This window comes from Bos taurus, chromosome 21, assembly GCF_002263795.3.
Source record: "Bos taurus isolate L1 Dominette 01449 registration number 42190680 breed Hereford chromosome 21, ARS-UCD2.0, whole genome shotgun sequence".
In the NCBI taxonomy this organism is placed as follows: domain Eukaryota; kingdom Metazoa; phylum Chordata; class Mammalia; order Artiodactyla; family Bovidae; genus Bos; species Bos taurus.
Genome location: NC_037348.1, coordinates 22,198,123 through 22,216,319, shown reverse-complemented (window position 1 = coordinate 22,216,319; position 18,197 = coordinate 22,198,123). Strand labels below are relative to the sequence as shown.

At 43.3% G+C, this 18,197-nt stretch overlaps 1 protein-coding gene across 1 annotated transcript in view; it reads left to right on the top strand.

Moving 5' to 3' along the window:
• The first annotated feature begins 2,152 nt into the window (after positions 1–2,152).
• The window catches only part of IQGAP1 (IQ motif containing GTPase activating protein 1), a 107,078-nt gene continuing 91,033 nt past the window's right edge, over positions 2,153–18,197 (top strand). Inside the window, exons 1-2 of the mRNA XM_024982325.2 lie at positions 2,153–2,308; positions 4,301–4,400. Of these exons, the coding sequence (XP_024838093.1) occupies positions 2,254–2,308; positions 4,301–4,400 (155 nt within the window). The 5' untranslated portion in view covers positions 2,153–2,253. The remainder of the gene's footprint in view (positions 2,309–4,300; positions 4,401–18,197) is intronic.

The window sequence follows — 18,197 nt, the reverse complement described above, 5'->3', positions numbered from 1 at the left end:
AACCTTTGGCCATTTTTTTTTAAATGGAGGTGTTCTATACTTATAGGTTATCAAGTATCTCACTTTAATGTTTTAAAGGAAGAATGGGTAAAATGAAAGTTGCTACAGCAAAAAGCCTGGAGTCAGGTTGTGAAGCAGCTTATTTGGCATGCTAAGGAACTTGGGCCATATCCTGAAGAAAGTATTAGGAAAAGACCATAATAAGGAAGAATACAACCGCATTTGTAGTTTAGAAAGAATAAGCAAGTCACTGCAGGGACTTGGCTGGCAGAGTGGAGAACAGAGATGATGTAATCACAGTGGAGACAGAGACAAAAGCAAGACACTTCAGAAATAATACCAACTGCACATAAGACATGAGACAAGGAGCCTGGTGTGTCCTAACTGTGAACTGAGCACTGCTAGTAGCGGTTATTCCCTGAAGTTTGGATCTGCTAGGGCTGGAAAAACTGGACTGTAGTAGATTTCCCAGTGATCACTGGGATCTTCTGTGAAACTTAGATGTAATACTGTGAACCCTTTTCAAATATGAGTTTTCAACATCCTGAGCAATTTCGTTCTGTGTTTTTGCAAATATAATTCCTATCTGTCTGGAAAGGTAGTTTAATACGGAGGAGTTATATACTGGATCGTTATAAGAGAAGAAAAAACTATTGTGATTTTATTTTGTGGATTGCGTCCTCAGATTTCAGAACTAAATTGTAATGTTTATTTAAACTAAAGCATACCTGTGTTCAGAGCATGAGTTCTCTTAATGGAAGGTCACAACAGCTACCAGAGCTTGTGATAGTGTCCAGAGCTGCTGGCTGGATTTCAAGCAGGAGCCCCACTGTGGACTAGCCTTTATACTAGATTTATCTTTTAAATCAGGCACCCAAATAGTTAATATTTTCAATAAGTCTTCAAAAAAGAGCGGTTGAGTCCTTGGGACTGGATTTTTAAATTATATTTAATAAATCCAGATAATCTTAATCTTAGAGTTATCCTATATCAGACTTTTAGTCAATTAACAGTGCCTAATCCTGCCAATGTAGGAGATGCCTCCTAGGATCCTGGGTGGGGAAGATCCCCTTGAGGAGGAAATGGAAACTCACTCCAGTATTTTTGCCTGGAGAATTCCATGGACAGAGGAACCTGGTAGGCTACAGTCCATAGGGTCACAAAGAGTCGGACAAGACTGAGCATACACAATAGGGATTATAATAGGAGCAGGGTCAGGGTTCAACCCGTTAAAGTGTCTGCGGGATTCATAGGTTAAAATGTCCATTACACAGCCAAAAATACTGAACTGGGGCTTCTAAGAAGTCTGGTCTGAGATACATATTTACGACTCTTCAGCAATTTAAGGTGAACATGCATGAAGTTATTCAGAAAAAAGTGGGCAAGGAAAAAAACGGAAGAGGGCTGAGGACAGAATTCGGTTGCACACCAATATTTTAAGGGCAGGCCACAAGTTGCAAGGAGAGGAGGCACTCCTAAAAAGGTAAAGAGTCCCCTAAAAGGAAGAACTTGCAAAAAACAGTGGCAATGAATCTAGCGGGAAGGAAATCTGGACAAACACAACTCTCCTGCTTTAGCATGCACTTCTCAGATACTGGAGGGGTTAAGCAGTTCAACTACGGCGACAGATGGCGAATCTGGGAGAAGACCTGACGAAATCTGGGAGACTTGTCTCGACTGCCAGTATGTGCGGCCCCTTAGGGCAGTTTGGGTCCTGCATGTGTCTACAGGAACACACTGGGCCACTTCAAAGAAGGCCTTCCTTGAGCCCTTTGGTGCAGAAGAGTTTGGTTAGGTGGGAAGGGGAACGGAAGATGCCCACGTGTTTTGTGTCAGGGTACAGACACTGGCGGCATTTTGATAAGTGGCGCGGATCGGGCGGCGGCCGGGGAGGGCAAAGATCCAGGGCCGGGGCGGGTCTTCTCCGTCCAGAAGAGCTGCCAGCGAGAAGGATTGGCGGGCAGGCTCCGCCTTCTTCCTTCCGCCTCCAGAGGGCTTTTTGGGTGCAGGGAGGGGGCCGGGGGCGGAGCCGGGAGGTACAGGCCCCGCCTCCTTCCGCCCTCTCCCGTCGGCGCGGCAGGGCGGGGACGCTGGGGCGGGGACGCTGGGGCGGGGCCCACGGGTGGGGCCGGCGGCGCGGGGCGGAGCCTCGGGGACCAGGGCAGCCCGCGCACTGTGCAGTAGCTGCCGCCGCCGCCGCCCGCGCCTGCAAGGTCTCGCCGCTTCCTGAGCAGAGACCCGGGCTCGGCCGCCATGTCCTCCACGGACGAGGTTGACGGACTGGGCGTGGCTCGGCCGCACTATGGCTGTGAGTGTGGGCTCCGCGGCGCGGGGGTCCTGGGACGGGCTCGCCGTCTCCCCGGCACCGTTTTCCCTGGGGGCTGGCCTGGCGGGTGGGGCAGGGCGGCTGTGGGCCGTGCGGACCCGGAAGAGCCGGTGCGACGGGGTGGCGGGTGGCGAGGCCCCCAGCCCGCGCCCCCTCGGTGTCCGAGGCGGCCGGGACCCCGGCCGCCCCCACGCCTGGTCCCGGACGCTGCGGCCGGAGGGCCCCACCCAGCGCCTCCCGCCGCCCAGCTCGACCGAGATTGGGGAGACGGCCTAGGGTGAGGTGGCAGGAGGACGGTGCAGGGCGTGTCCCGGGAACCGGAGCCCCGAGACGCGGGCTCTGCTCTGGCTTCGCGGGAAGGCGCTGCCCGAGCGCTGCCTGCGGGTACATCCAGGGTCCAGACCTGCCCGGCCCCAGGCTAGCTGAGAGGTGCGGCCCTGGGCAAGTCACTTCAGCTTTCTCGGCCTTAGTTCCCTCGACAGGATTTCAAAAGTGAAGACACAAAAAAGAAAAAAAGAAACATACCTCTGACTTCCTCATTTTCCGAATCTCATTTTCTGTCCCTGTCCTGGGACATCACTGAACTGCAGGTGGAATAGTTACCGCTGGCCAAAGGAGGGCCTTTTGGAGTCTTGAGGTTTCCGATTTTATTTGATATTCTGAGAATAGTGTTTTAGGCTAATTTCACTCTACAGTTCTGTGCGAGGTATTATGTCAAATTTGTGACATTAAAGCTGAGTAAGACCAGACCCTGCTTTCAAAGAACGTTTTAATTAGGGAGGCAGACAGGTGTAACTATCTAATGATAATAAGGAGGGATAGAGATAAAGGTGTCATGTGAACCAACCAGGCTTAAAAGGTAATGTGTATGAAGAGGAGGGGTTTGGGGAAAGCAGTAGGAACACAGATAGGACATTTGAACAGAGCCTTGCAGTATGCTGTGCAGTTTGACAGGGCAGGGTGGGGCAAGACATGAGGGTGAAGCGGAAGAGTGTGAACCAAGTTATGGAAGAGAAGAGCGCTCTGTGTGTTGGCTCCTGAGTTGTGTGGAGTACACGGTAGTGTGGGGGGAAGAGTTACCAAAAGTAGTTGTGGCTACATTGGGAAAGGCATTGAATGCCAGTCCCAGCACTTAGGCATTTTTTTCTGTTTCCTGGATGCCCATAAAGGAAGCAGGTTGCTTTGAAGTTAATCTTAGGGGCTTTTGAGACAGACCACCTGGGTTTGACTATAGGCTCCATCATTTATTAGCCTTGGGGCAAAGATCAGCCAACCTCAGTTCCTCATTTGTAAATCATTTGATAATCACAGGATTGTTGTGGGGCTTCCATGGGAGAATGCATGTAAAATGCACAGTACAATCACTGCCACTTAGGTCTCAGTGACTGCTGGCTTTAGTGATTAATAAAAAAGTGAAAAAGCACAAAGTGCTCTGGATTGAGAGTCTGGCAGATAGATCAGCACAAATTTGGACCAAAATCTCAAGTCATAGAGTACATATAGTACATGTTCATAATATTGGGGGCTTCCCAAGTTGCTCATCAGTAAAGAATCCACCTGCCAATGTAGGAGACATGGGTTCGATCCCTGGGTCAGGAAGATCCCCTGGAGAAGGAAATGGCAACCCATTTCAGTATTATTGCCTGGAGAATCCCATGGACAGAGGAGGCTGGCGGGCTACAGTCCCTGAGGTTGAAAGAGGGGCAAGAGGGACAACTTAGCAACTGAACAACTGTACAATATGTTATTGTATTTAAAAGTACAATAACAAAATATTGTACTTTTAAATAGATACTAAGATGAATATATAACAGTTGAAAAATGGTTCCTATCTAAGGAAAGTCATTATAGTACACCTGGCTATCCATACAATACCCTAACTCTCCAGGTGACCAGCAGGAATTTGATGCTGTGGCATTCTTTCATCGCTCAGGAAGGGTTACAGATTCTTACATTCTTCCTTTCATGTTTTAGCTGTCCTGGATAATGAGAGACTTACTGCAGAGGAGATGGATGAGAGGAGACGTCAGAATGTGGCCTACGAATACCTTTGTCATTTGGAAGAAGCAAAGAGGTAAAGACTGGTCGGAGAGAAGATTGGGAGAAAGGAGCTGATACTGTGTGAACAAAGATAAAGATCTCGTTGAGTATGTTGTAGGTGTGACTGGGAGGCAGGTCATTTGAAAGAATAAGTAAGTATAGCTAGGATTTTTTTTTCACAGGAGCAAGTAGCCTTGATGGTAGTTTTATCATGAAACAGTCTGATGGGCACTTTTGTTCGGTCTCTAAGTCATGCCAGTAGGCACTTATGTATTCTGAACATTTTCCAGGTTTGTGTTGTTCAGTTTTATGCTTATGGTGCATGTTTTGGGCACTACCAGCTATATGGGAGAAAAGCATTTTTAAGGTTTCAAGTTTTAGGCCTGAATGTTTCACTGGTTCTTTACTGATTTTGCTTTATATGTGAATTGGGTCCATTTTCCCCTCTGTAGTGCTCTGGGTGTAGCTCCATCCATTTGGCAATATTCAAAGACTGTTTACCAAAGGCAGTGTCATCTGCATTATTCGTGAAGTTAATGTGCAACTGCTGTTTTCCATTTTCAGATGCTCCAAGACCTTGTGGTCTTAGAGTGTCGATTTACTATCAGTGGTTCATTTCTTTTGTTCTGCTGCTTTTTTTTTTTTTTTTTTTCAAGATTGCGGGGTAAATAGATGTAATTACAGATCATGTATCCTATAAGTGAGCTTTGGTGGAAAATGCCAGCAAGGGAAAATGAGAGGTTTTGTGGTTAAAGTCCAATGAAAATCCAGGATGTTTCGAAGGGTGCTAATAAACAAGAGTTTTTTGTCTTGTTTTGTCTTTTTAATTTTGAAAATCTTAAAACACTACAGGAAAGTCCAGAGAACAATACACCAGACATCATGTATTCCAAAACTAGCAAATGTCAGTCCTTCACATTTTTCCCTTTGCTCTAAAAAGGCACAGTTGGAGTCCCCTTTGTGTTCCTCCCTGGTCCCATTCTCTTCCTTTCTATTCCTGGGGTTACCTCTAATATGCATTTGATGCATCCTCTTGAATCTGGGCTTCTTTTCTGAGCTTAAAGCCCTTGCATGAGACTGGGGAAGGGGAGAGGGGATTAGTGATGATTTAGGTGGAGAGAATGGTAATTAACACTTATTTTTCTAAATGGAAGGTTAAATGGAAGGAGGTGAATATGTTATTAGGAAGGGGTATGTTTCTCATGCAAAGTTTGTAAGGAACAAAAACATTAAGTCCTCTGTTACCCAAATTATAGACTAGATCTAATTTTGGAAGGTAAAGAATTTAAAAGCTGTAGCTGTTACGAAAGACCACCTTGTGCTCTGTGAAGACTTGGTTGGTGTCTTTGTTGAGGTGACCTGTGGGTGAGACAAGGGCCCCAACCTATCTTCCTTCCCCTGTCTAAGACATTTCTGCTTTTAATATTGGATTTGCACAGTAAAATTCCCTTTTTGAAAAAGGGTATTTTAGTTAACATTCCCTTGCAACCACTAATCCAGTTCTATTATTATTTTTTAATTTGGCCATGCTTGTGGTTTGTGTGATCTTGGTTCCCTGATGAGGGATCAAAATTGCACCCTTGGCAGTGAAAGCTTGGAGTCCTAACCACTGAACTGCTCAGGGAAGTCCTCAGTTCAGCTTATCTAGTTCAGCCATCTCATTTCAGTAAGGAAACTGAGGTCTGAATGTCCATGGTCATGTGTAGTTTTCTTTATTGAAGAATAGTTTCCATCATTTTAAACAGTGGTTTCTAACCAGCTGTGTATATTAGAATTGTCAGGGGAGCTTAAAAAATGTGGCTCTTTGAACTTTACCACAGAGATTCTGGTTGAGTAGATCTGGGCTAAAAGGTCCAGATACCTATATATTTTAAGAACTCCTGATGGTTCTGATTGGGCTTCCCTGGTGACTCAGTGGTAAAGAACCCAACTGCCAATGCAGGAGACGCAGGTTCGATCCCTGGCTCTGGAAGATCCCTCTGGAGAAGGAAATGGCAACGCACTCCAGTATTCTTGCCTGGAGAATCCCATGGACAGAGGAGACTGGCGGGCTACAGTCCATGTGATCACAAAGAGTTGGACATGACCTAGTGACTAAACAACAACAGCAAAATGGTTCTCAAGGTCCCCCCTAGTAGAGAAATGAGATTGAAAATCACGTTTTAGAATTCTCCCTTACACTAGATTACGATAGCCTGACTAGGATGGTGTTCTTTATCACATTTCCTTCTTCAAGTGCTGCATTAGGAAGGCATGTCATTTCCCTCTACTTCAGAGCATGTTCTTTTCTGGCAGGTGTTTGTTTTTTTTTCCTTTTCCTAGGATAAAAAAGGATCCCATTTCCTTTAAAATCCATCCAGGGGCCATGATCCCCTGGGATGTTTTTCAGTTGGGTGCTTCTGCATACTTAGGGAGTGACTAAGGCGGTGAGACATTTGAGACAGTCTTGATTTTTCATGCTTTTGGCTTTTTATCCTTGTACACTCTGCGCTTTGGCCCCACATTGAGGAAATGTGCCTGGTTTATTTTATGGAGGCAGTTACAGAAGATCTGGATGCAGTAGCTTTTGTTGTTTGTTTAAAGCTTTGATTAGATTATCAACTTCGGAAGCACCTCTTTAGACTACACCTAGAAAGGGCTAGGACAAGAAGCCTGGGGATGTCGTACTGAGAAAAGGAGACTGGGATACCTCCTGGCCACCTGTCGAGGCTGCTGCCACCCCTAGAGTGTCCGAGGTGTACCACAGACAGATCACATGCTCTTGCTTATTAGCTGCGGCTTCAGCCACCAGTCGTGTCTCCTACCCAGTGAGCTGGGGTGTGTGTACCTTGTGTGCTGCCAAGGCTCATCTGGCACAAGTCCTTTTTGCCTCTTTGGATTGGCCCCATCCTGTTTCCTTCATAACCTCTACCCCTCCCAGTTTGGAGGAGTCCCAAGGTCTGGAATTTACACCCACTCCAAGGCCAGGAAGAAAGATCAGAGAGATCCAGGGGAGAAAAGGTCCCCCTCTTTAGTTCTGTTTATAATACTGCTCTCCTCCCACTAATGGCCCCACCTTATAGCACAGTGGCCCCATTGTGTATCCCAGGGCGCTGTGCTTTCTCCTGTACCTGCCACAGCTCTGTTGTGGGAAGAGAGGAGAGTGTGTGGAGGGAGAGAGCATATAAACAGGGAGTGCAGGCAGGGAGTGTAATGAGAGTGTGTGTAGAGAAGAAGTGAGAGCGTGTTGTGAGTTTAACCTGAAAGGGTAAGTGGGAAAATTTAGGAGTGATTCTCTAAAAGTGTACATTCTGGGAGTGGTTGGGAAATAGAAACTACAGAGATTCTGCTTTACTCTAGTTTCAATACAGAAATTAAGTTCTTGTTCTAATGCAGTGTCATCAAGTTTTATGCTGAGGGCTACAGAGTAGACCAAGGGCTTTTTATTAAGTGAGACTTCATACATTCTGTATTTATGCTTAAATGTGGGCTCATTTTTATCCTATTGCCTATTCTGATTGGGCTTTACATTTGTTTTGGCTAAGCAGCAGCTGTACAGTAGAGATGAAGAGCATTTTTCACTCAGTTGAAGGAGGTGAGGTTTAAATATATGAGATATGGTAAGTGTTCAGTAGTAGAAAGATCAGAAGGTTCAAGTGAAAAGAACTGAGAAGGGAATGTAACAGTCTGCAGGGCAGGAGAAAGGAGTGAGTAGGACTCAAAATGGGAGGAGATCCAGTTAGGTTTAAGGTCACAGGAAGAAGGTTAATTCCAGCATTTCCACAAGTTTGACAGTTTAGGATTCCTTCTTTCAGAGGCTTGCCCATTCGCCCTTCTGAGCCTGTCATGGGTCTCCTTCCTCTTGCTCAAATCAGGGAGCAGAGCAACTCCTCCCTTCCCCCACCTCCCCGTTCCCCCAAATCGGGGAAAGTGAAGGCTGTGGCTGGTCGGAGACTGTGAAAAACCATGTGATGTTAACAGGAGTGTAACACTAAATAGAAGCACTTTACCTTCTGTAATTTAGGGGGGTTGAAAAAGTATCTTGCAAAGAAACTGGTCCTTGAGAACAAATTCTCTTTTGTACGTATGTATGCCTTTGTTTCTGGCATCGAATATTTTCCAGATCTCCTTTCCTGTAAGTGGGATCAGAATTCCAGTTACATCTGGATGTATCTAGGCTGGTACACTGCCATCATGAAATGAGAAATTAAAGACGTTTAACTAGAAGCTTGCCCACCAGCTTGGAGGATTCCCTTAGGGAGGCATATCACTTAGAGATTGGGGAGGGTCATTTTTAGATTGACCCAAGCTCTCCTTTCACAGATGAGAAAACAAATTTAATTGTTTGATGAGGCCCAGTGTGACTAAAGGGCCACAATAAATGTAGCTTTGTAGTGGTACTTTCGAAGTACAAGCTGGATGCATTCATGTGTTTATGATTATCAAGGAGAAGTATGGGGCGGGATTTATTCTTAAAATGGTGACATAGATGAAAGTCTCATTTTTTCTGAAATTTACCTAGTGCAACTGCCTTGGAAAGACTCCATGGTAAGAAGTGGGTTGCTATTTAAAAGTGATAAAACTGATTCAAACTATGAGTGCTTTTTCTTATTATTACAATGTTACAAATCGGCAGATACGTTCCCAGCGTGGCCACATAAACCTCGCCTACAGTGTAGCTGAGCCATTTAGTAAATTTACAATGTGAGAAATGTAGACAGTAATCTGGTATAAATTAGGCAGTCTACTAGTTATTAGCTGCTGTGATTACTAAGAAAAGTCATATGACCGTAGTCTCATAATACTTATAATTAAGTAGAACAAATTTTAAAAGCCTGAATAAAACATCTTTGAAAATCTTGACTGTTGAAATACTCGAAATGTAAAGAATGAGGACTTTCAGTTTTGGCAGGTGTGAGTCTGATTCTGGTCTTGCAAGCTTCTTAACTTTAGGGGCAAGAGCCCAGGTTTGTACTTTGCAGAATGATGTGCACTTTAGGAAGCTGAGGTGAGTGTTAAGTGCCTGGCACTGTGTCTGAAGTACAGTGGGCACTCAATAAACGTATTCTTTATCCTGGTCCTTGGGGAAAGCAGATTTAATATGAAGACGAAGAGGCATTCATAAACTTTTCTGGGGAATTTTCTGGGTACTTTCAAGATTCTCCAGGGTGGGAGCTCTAGTTTTTTCGCTTCATCTTAAGCTGTTGTCTGAAAGAACAAGAGGATACCTCTAGGTATTGGAGGGTGTGAGAAGACTTTTCCTTTTTACATAATGCTTTTCCATGTACTTAAAATGCTTTTTGAAGGCAATGGCAACCCACTCCAGTACTCTTGCCTGGAAAATCCCATGGACGGAGGAGCCTGGTGGGCTGCAGTCCATGGGGTCACTAAATGTCAGATACAACTGAGCGACTTCACTTTCGCTTTTCACTTTTCACTTTCATGCATTGGAGAGGGAAATGGCAACCCACTCCAGTGTTCTTGCCTGGAGAATCCTAGGGACGGGGGAGCCTGGTGGGCTGCCGTCTGTGGGGTCGCACAGAGTTGGACACTACTGAAGCGACTTAGCAGCAGCAGCAGCAGCAAAATGCTTTTTACGGTGATCATGAATTTTATAATGAAAAAGGAATGGATTAAGAAAAAGGAAAAACTGGGAATTCCCTGGTGGTCCAGTGGTTAGGACTCTGCAGTTTTACTGAGGAGGGCCCAGGTTCAATCTCTTGATTGAAAAAAGAAGAAAGAAAAAGGAAAAAGTGTCCAAGTATATAATTTTTAGATAGTGGTAATCACAAATTTTGGGCTTCCTTGGTGGCTCAGACAGTAAAGAAACTTAGAATTTGTAATTGTCATCTTAATTATGATTTTCATTGGGTACATGATATCTGTAGTTTATTTAGATTTATTCCAAAGTTATATTGCCTTGATTTCTGAAAAGATTAAATGTTTCCCCATGTTTGTTTACTGTTTATTTTATTATGCAAATTATCAATGGCGTTTGTCTATTTTCTTGAGTTATATTGTTGATTTTTGGAAGCTTTCTTATGGGTATCAGCCTGTTGTATTGCTATATTTTCTCTTGATTTTCCATTTTATTCTTTCACTGTATGGAATTTTTAAATTTTATGTAGTTTAAGTGTTAATCTTTTTGCAATTTCTTGTATCTAGTTTAATTTCTGTAAGACTTTGCTAAAATCTGAAGTTTTCTGTTAGCTTTTCTATGATTTAGTGATTTAATTTTTTAAGCATCTGAGTCTTTAAATTTCGTGTTTCTAAATCATTCTGATATTATTTAAAAATAATCTTTCTACTATGTATTAGGGATTGATATCTACTATGTCAGATATTGAATTACATATAGTTCTCTTTCTAGGCTTATTATTCTGTTATGGTGAACTGTATTTCATTTTTCTTAGAGAAATCTATAACTTCATTTTTTGTATTTGTTATTTAGAAACATTTGAAGCTAGCTTGATTTTTAGCTCTAAGACAAGTAACATTTTAAAAATACTTTTTCACAATTTGAAACTTGTAAAGTTCTTGTTTCTTACAAAGTGTCCTCATGTTACATATTACAGTTGATACCAGCTTAGTAATTTTGCCTGTAAATGTGGAAACTCTTCTCGATTTATATCTTCATATCTTTTTTGTTTATTTTTGCTCTTGGAAATTGTTATACCTTTAATAATTGGTTCTGATTTAGTAGTCTTTCTTGGGGGTGCCTGCTGGTAGGTTAGATATCTCAGTGTCTTGTGGCTGATCTTGTTTGTTTAAATTTTCTGTTTCACTAACTTGGTTTTCTGCCATCTTGATTTTTCCTCTTTGAGTCTGTTAACGGTGGTTGCTTTGTCCTGTTGCAGTGTTCATTTTGGCCTATTAACTCCTTTTCCCTCTCTACTCTTGTTAATAGGTCAAAAGGTCTCTGATTTGGCTACAAAATCCTTCTTTCCACCTGAAAAGGATCCTGTATATATCACTAAATAGTGTGATTTAGGATCCTTTTCAGGTGGAAAAAAGGAGTTTGTAGCCAAGAGAGTTGGTTACTTTACCAGTTCCCCTTATTTTCAGTAAGTGTTGGAGTGGATCTGACCACAGGAAATTGGTGTTAACCGGTTTGTCCACCAGTCAAGGTTAGGAAAGTCTGGTTGGGCTAAGTCTTGGGCCATTAGTTTGACCTCATCTGACATATTTCTTCTGGCCTTAGATGTCAAAGCAGCAATTGTTCATATATCTTGATGTTCCCAATTTAAGAAATAGTAAAAATATACTTGAAGGCCGAAGTTGGCATGTTCTAGGAATGTGATTTTCTGGCTTTGCATGATACTCTGTCTCTAATTTCTGTGTGATTCCTTCTGTTTCACAGTTTAGCAGTTTGGGGATACCTGATGGTAGAAGGACCTGTTTCAAACATTTTTAAACCATGCGGTATTTGATGGTTGCATGGCTGTTTCTATCTGGGGCTGCTAAGTAAACCCTTTCACAGGAAGTATTTGTGTAAGTAAGTGCTGGTAGGCAAAGTGAGACCATCCGGAAGTGATTCATGCGACTGGGGTTGTTTGTTTAAGTTGGGACTTGGTTGCCTAGAGACTGTATCTGAGCAAGCTCAGTGAAGTGCCACGTGAATGCAGAGGTCCTATTGCCTACCTGATCGAAAAAGGACCCTGCCATTTCATTTTTCTTCTGAAAGACCTTCTCATAATCTCATTGATCCCCGTACTTTGTGTGTGAATCAAAAAATCTTAAACATATAAATGAAAAAATCTGGTTAAAGGGTTTATTTGAAGGGAAATCTACTTGCTTAAATCTGAATGTTTAAAATTTTTTTCTTTTAATTGTGCAATAGGAAGAATTAATTTTTTTCAGTGTTTTATTACAGAAACTTTAATACTTCAGATACCCTTACACCAGCTAAGAGGTAGCAAAACAACCCCCACACCCCCTAGCCAAAAACCAACCCTGCAGTTTGCATGGACAGCATGATATGCAAGATTCCTGTTTGTCCCGAGGTCAGTGTCTCCCCACCTGCCTCCTCCTCCTCATCATCATCAGTACCATTTATTGAGCACTTAATCATGTACTGGGTACTATGCTAAGCACTTCATATGTGTTGTCTAATTAGCTGTGCTTGAAGTGAGGTGCTTATTCTTATCTACATTTAACAGAAAAGAAAGCAAAGCGCAAAGAGCTTGACTCACCATCTCTTTAAGTGATAGATCCAGATTCCAGGCTTGGCGAGGACTCCAAAGCCTTTGCTCTTCCCTGGTCTAGTCTCTCACTTCCATACCATTTGTGCTTCAAAATCTAATGCCAGCAACAGTAGTTACCAGTAATTAAGCAGAATGATGGTGTGTTGTGTGTTCAGATGCTAAGTCATCTCCAGTTCTCTGCGACCCCATGGACTACAGCATGCCAGGCTCCCCTGTCTTTCACTATCTCCCAGAGTTTGCTCAAATTCATGTCCATTGAGTCAGTGATGCCATCTAACCATCTCATCTTCTGCCACCCTCTTTTCCTTTTGCCTTCAATCTTCCCCAGCATCAGGGTCTTTTCCAGTGAGTTGACTCTTTGCCTCAGGTGGCCAAAGTATTGGAGCTTCAGCATCAGTCCTTTCAATGAATGTTCAGGGTTGATTTCCTTTAGGATTGATTGATCTCCTTGCGTACAACATTACAGTGAGATAGGCATGTTTTTATTTTAAAGAGGGAAAAAAATAAGTAGGTATCACATACTTCAAGGTCACGTAATGTCTGTGGAACTCAAGCCCACTTCTGTGTGGCACTGTCGCTGCCGCTGTCAGCCTCTACTGAGGGGGCAGTGTTTAAGTCCACAGTTCCGTCAGCTGGTTCCCAGGCACTAAACAGCTGGCTTGGCGTCAGGTGGGTGAGGGAATGTGAGCTGTTTCTTGCTTCTCACTGCAGAGTCTCTTTTACCTGCTTCATATAGGTGGTCTCTGTATTTGACTCATGTATTCATGCATCTAACAAATTGTCGGACTCTGCCTAATATACTTTTTCTTATTCACTGCAAAGCTAAAGATAGTGATAGGCATACATGAGTAACTGCTGGCCGTTGATTGAGGAGAAATGTGTGCCTGCATGCTTATAAGGAATGCAGTAAACATTAAGTTAAGTGATTTTTTACAGGGGTCTAGAAACATAACTTGGGACTTTCCTGGAGGCTCAGTGGTGAAGAATATCTGCCTGCCAATTCAGGAGACTCAGGTTTGATCCATGAGTGAGGAAAATGCCCTGGAGGAGGAAATGGCAACCCACTCTAGTATTCTTGCCTGGAGAATCCATGGACAGAGGAGCCTGGTGGGCTGCCGTCCATGGGGTTGCAAAGAGTCAGACACCACTGAATGACTAAACAACAACAATAACAACAACAAAGAGACATAACTGGTCTGTGATAAATTTGCATCTGTTTAACTTTTTTGACCTAACGCCTACTCACTAAGATGGCCTCCCGGGATTGGAAATGGATACAGTAGGGGTCCCATGGTTACATACAGCAACTCTGGAGAGACTAGAGAGGGGGCCTGGTTAGTTTTCTTCTTCCTAACCTGGCACGTCTTCTCAGTTCAGCTCAGAAAGGCTTTCCCTCCTTCCCAGTTGCTTATTTTTTCAGTAGTGACCTCATGCAGACAGGAGTGGCATTGGAAATTGCCTTGGACAGTTTGGCAAGAATTCTATTTTTTGGTGTTGTGGGTGGAGGAAAGGCCTGTCTCCAGGCCTCTATTTCTTCCTTACTCCGAATACCTTCCTGTTGACTCACTGGAAATCCTAACGAGAAGCAGAAGGAGCGTCAGAGAGGTGGCTGCCAGCCCAGGGCTTGGCTTCTGTCGGGCTAGAAGTCTAGGGACTCAGAGGACTCTGGCTTTAAGAAAAATTGTGAGGCTTTTGCAGTAGAAGGAAATACTATTGTTGTGATAGGTGTTTATCCGTAAGGTAGAAAGCATCAGCCTTTTGCTAGGGATCATTAATCAGCAACATAAAAAACTAAGATTATTTCCTTGAAATGGCATAATTAGTGTTTAAAATTGATGCAGAGGAACTGAAGTATAAAAAGAGGGAATGGGGCACATTTAGAAAACCTGAAAGGAAAAAAACCCTATGATCATTAAAAATAGGAAAATAGTATAAAAATAAAATTTAAGGGAATTCCCTGGTGGTCCAGTGGTTGGGACTTCATGCTTTCACTGCCAGGAGTGAGGGTCCAATCCCTGGTGGGACAGCTAAGATCTGGTAAGCGAGTGAAGCAGCCAAAAAAAAAAAAAAATTGAAAAAAATCTCATGGTGTAGCAGATCATTTTATTACAAATAACATACATCTCAGATAAAGTTTAAAACAGCTAAAAGGAGACAAAAGTTACTTATCACTTACATGGCTATCACAGCACAATGTTTTCCTGCCCCGAAGACTTATCACTATGTCGTTTCTTTGGACAGTGCTTCTTAGTCACTGCTAATTTGACGAGCTTGTGCTAGACAGTGGCTTGACTTTGGGGGTTTTCCTTTAAAAACTCAAGAATACCCAGAATGGTGTTGGCAAATTTGGTCTTTAACTTTTTAAAATTAAACTTTTATTATTAATCATTTAAAAAACAGGTAATATAGAGACATGATACTTAATTCAGAAGCTCTGCTAGGATATTCAGTAAAGAAGAAAAAAAGTCTGCCTGCCTAGTCTTGTTTCCCAGGCACCCGGATCTTCTCTGTATATGCAAATCTCTTTTGTTTCCTTGTGTAGAAGTGATAACACTATACTTTCTTCTTTGCATCTTAACATATTCTGCGTGAATACATTATAGTGCTTCATTTTCTTCCCCCTTCACAGTTGCATGGTTGTTCAGTGTATGGATTTAACCTGTCAGTGGGCATATCCCTCCCAGCTTTTACTCTTATCAGTAGTGGTGTAGTTAGCAACTTTGTATGGCTGCCATCTTGCACTTATGAGTGTTATAGGATGAGTTTCTAAAAGTGGAATTTCTTTATTTTTTGGTTTTGTTTTAGATTACTTTATTGCCAAACAAGTTGCTTCAGATTTATGAGAACAAATCATTTGATTTTCAAGGAACCTTGAATTTTAAATATTGGAGTAAGGAATTGTGGACTCATACCTCTCCATGGATATTAAAAAGAAAAAAATCCAAACCAAGAATTTACAAAGATGAATTTATAATCATCCCTCTTCCAGTTTATCTTCTTTCTCAACTTCACTTGCCAGCTCTACTAGACATTCAGTTAGGCAAACCTAGAAATTACATTTTTTTTTTCTTGTCACCTTTCAGGTCTAATTGATGCAGTTTTTTAGTGTTGTTTTAATACGTACATGTGCAGGCATGAGTGCACACACACCCACACACCATCTATTTCTGTCAGCTCACCCCATCCTCACTGCCACTTCCCATATTCAATCTACTCTCATTGCCTAACTGATTTACAAAGATAATCCTTCCTTTGGTCTCCTGTCTCCTGGGCTTTACTGATGGCTCAACAGTAAAGAATCTGCCTGCAGTGCAGGACATGCGGGTTTGATCCCTGGGTTGGGAAGATCCCCTGGAGAAGGAAGTGGCAGCCCACTCCAGTATTAATGCCTGGAGAATTCCATGGACAGAGGAACCTGGAGGGCTATAGTGCATGGTGTCGCAGAGTCGGACACGATGAGCATGCACATATCCACTTTTGATCTCTTGCAAGTGATTCTTTATCTTTAAAGACAATGATCTGCTGCTGCTGCTGCTAAGTCGCTTCAGTCGTGTCTGACTGTGCGACCCCATAGACGGCAGCCCACCAGGCTCCTCCGTCCCTGGGATTCTCCAGGCAAGAACACTGGAGTGGATTGCCATTTCCTTCTCCAATGCATGCAAGTGAAAAGTGAAAGTGAAGTCGCTCAGTTGTATCCAACTCTTAGCGACCCCATGGACTGCAGCCTACCAGGCTCCTCCGTCCATGGGATTTTCCAGGCAAGAGTATTGGAGTGGGGTGCCATTGCCTTCTCCGAGACAATGATCATTTACAGGCAAATAACCCTGCCTCCCCCAGCCCAATGCTATCCCATGCTATTTAATTTCCTCTCTCCTTCATTTACAGTTACTTAAGATAGGAAACAACACACCTGCAAGATGCTGATGGAGTTTGACTCTAGGCCCAAATCTATGATCTAAACCAAATTAGTTTGTTTTTTTTTTGTTTTTAGTCACCAAGCCGTGTCTCTTTTGTGACCCCTTGGACTGTAGCCCGCCAGGCTCTTCTGTCCATGGAATTTCCCAGGCAAGAATACTGGAGTGGGTTGCCATTTCCTTGTCCAGGGGATCTTCCTGACCTAGGGATTGAACTTGAGGCTCCTTCTTGGGAGGTAGATTCTTTACCACTTAGCCACCAGGGAAGCCCCAACACATTAGTTGAAGTACTGCATTAGTTATATTATACTAAAAGTAGAATTTCTAAGTCAGTGGGAATATCCACATTTTGTTGTTGTTCAGTTGCTTAGTCGTGTCCGACTCTGTGATCCCATGGACTGCAGCATGCCAGGCTTCCCTGTCTTTCACCATCTCCCAGAGTTTTCCCAAACTCATGTCCATTGAGTCGGTGATGCCATCCAACCATCTTATCCTCTGTCATCCTATTCTTCTCCTGCCTTCAGTCTTTTCCAACATCAGGGTATTTTTCAGTGAATCAGCTCTTGGAATTAGGTGGCCACAGTATTGGAGCTTCAGCTTCAGCATCAGTCCTTTCAATGAATATTCAGGGTTGATTTCCTTTAGGTTTGACTGGTTTGATCTCCTTGCAGTCCAAGGGACTCTCAAGAGTTTTCTCCAACACCACAGTTTGAAAGCATTAATTCTTTGGCGCTCAGCCTTCTTTATGGTCCAACTAACACACTGGGAGGGATTGGGGGCAAGAGGAGAAGGGGACGACAGAGGATGAGTTGGCTGGATGGCATCACTGACTCGATGGACGTGAGTCTGAGTGAACTCCAGGAGTTGGTGATGGACAGGGAGGCCTGGCATGCTGCGATTCATGGGGTCGCAAAGAGTCGGACACAACTGAGCGACTGATCTGATCTGATCTGAACACATCTGTAAATGACTAGTGGAAAAAACCATAGTTTTGACTATACAGACAAATACTGTCAGTCTGCTCTCTCTGGAGGTTGTACCAGACTATATGTACATCAGTGATATATCAGAAGACTGCTTTCCCTATGATTTCACTAACCTAGAGTACTTTTTTTTTTGTTTGTTTTCATAGTTATGAATTTCATAGTTGAACGTGGTGTTGTAATTGCAGTTTCTTTTTCAGACTGCCTTACTCTGAGTGAAGCTGAGCATCTTTACATGTGTTTAAAAGCCTTTCTGTTTCCTTTTCTGTGAACTGTTTTGGCAGAATTCTTTGCTCGTTTTTCTTTCTTCTTCTTTTTTAAACCCTTGATTTTATTTGTTTATTTTTGGCTGCACTGTGTCTTCCCTGCTGCACACAGGTATTCTCTGGTTGTGGAGAGCAGGGGCTACTCTCGAGTTGTGCGTGGGCTTCTCACTTCGGGGACTTCTCTTGCTGCGGAGCACAGGCTCTAGACGCCTGGGGCTTCCGTGGTTGTGGCTCGAGGGCCATAGAGGGAAGGTGCACCGACTTCGTTGCTCTGAGGCTTGTGGAATCTTCCTGGGCCAGGGATTGAACCTGTGCCCCCTGTATTGGCAGGCAGATTCTCACCCATTGGACCATCAGGGAAGTCCTGCTCATTTTTCTAGTGTGTTATTGCTCTTATTGATGTAAGAGCTCTTTTTATATTGAGGAGGTCAACCCTTTGGATGCTGTCTTTTAACTTTCAATTTTAAGGTGTTTAAAATAAAGAA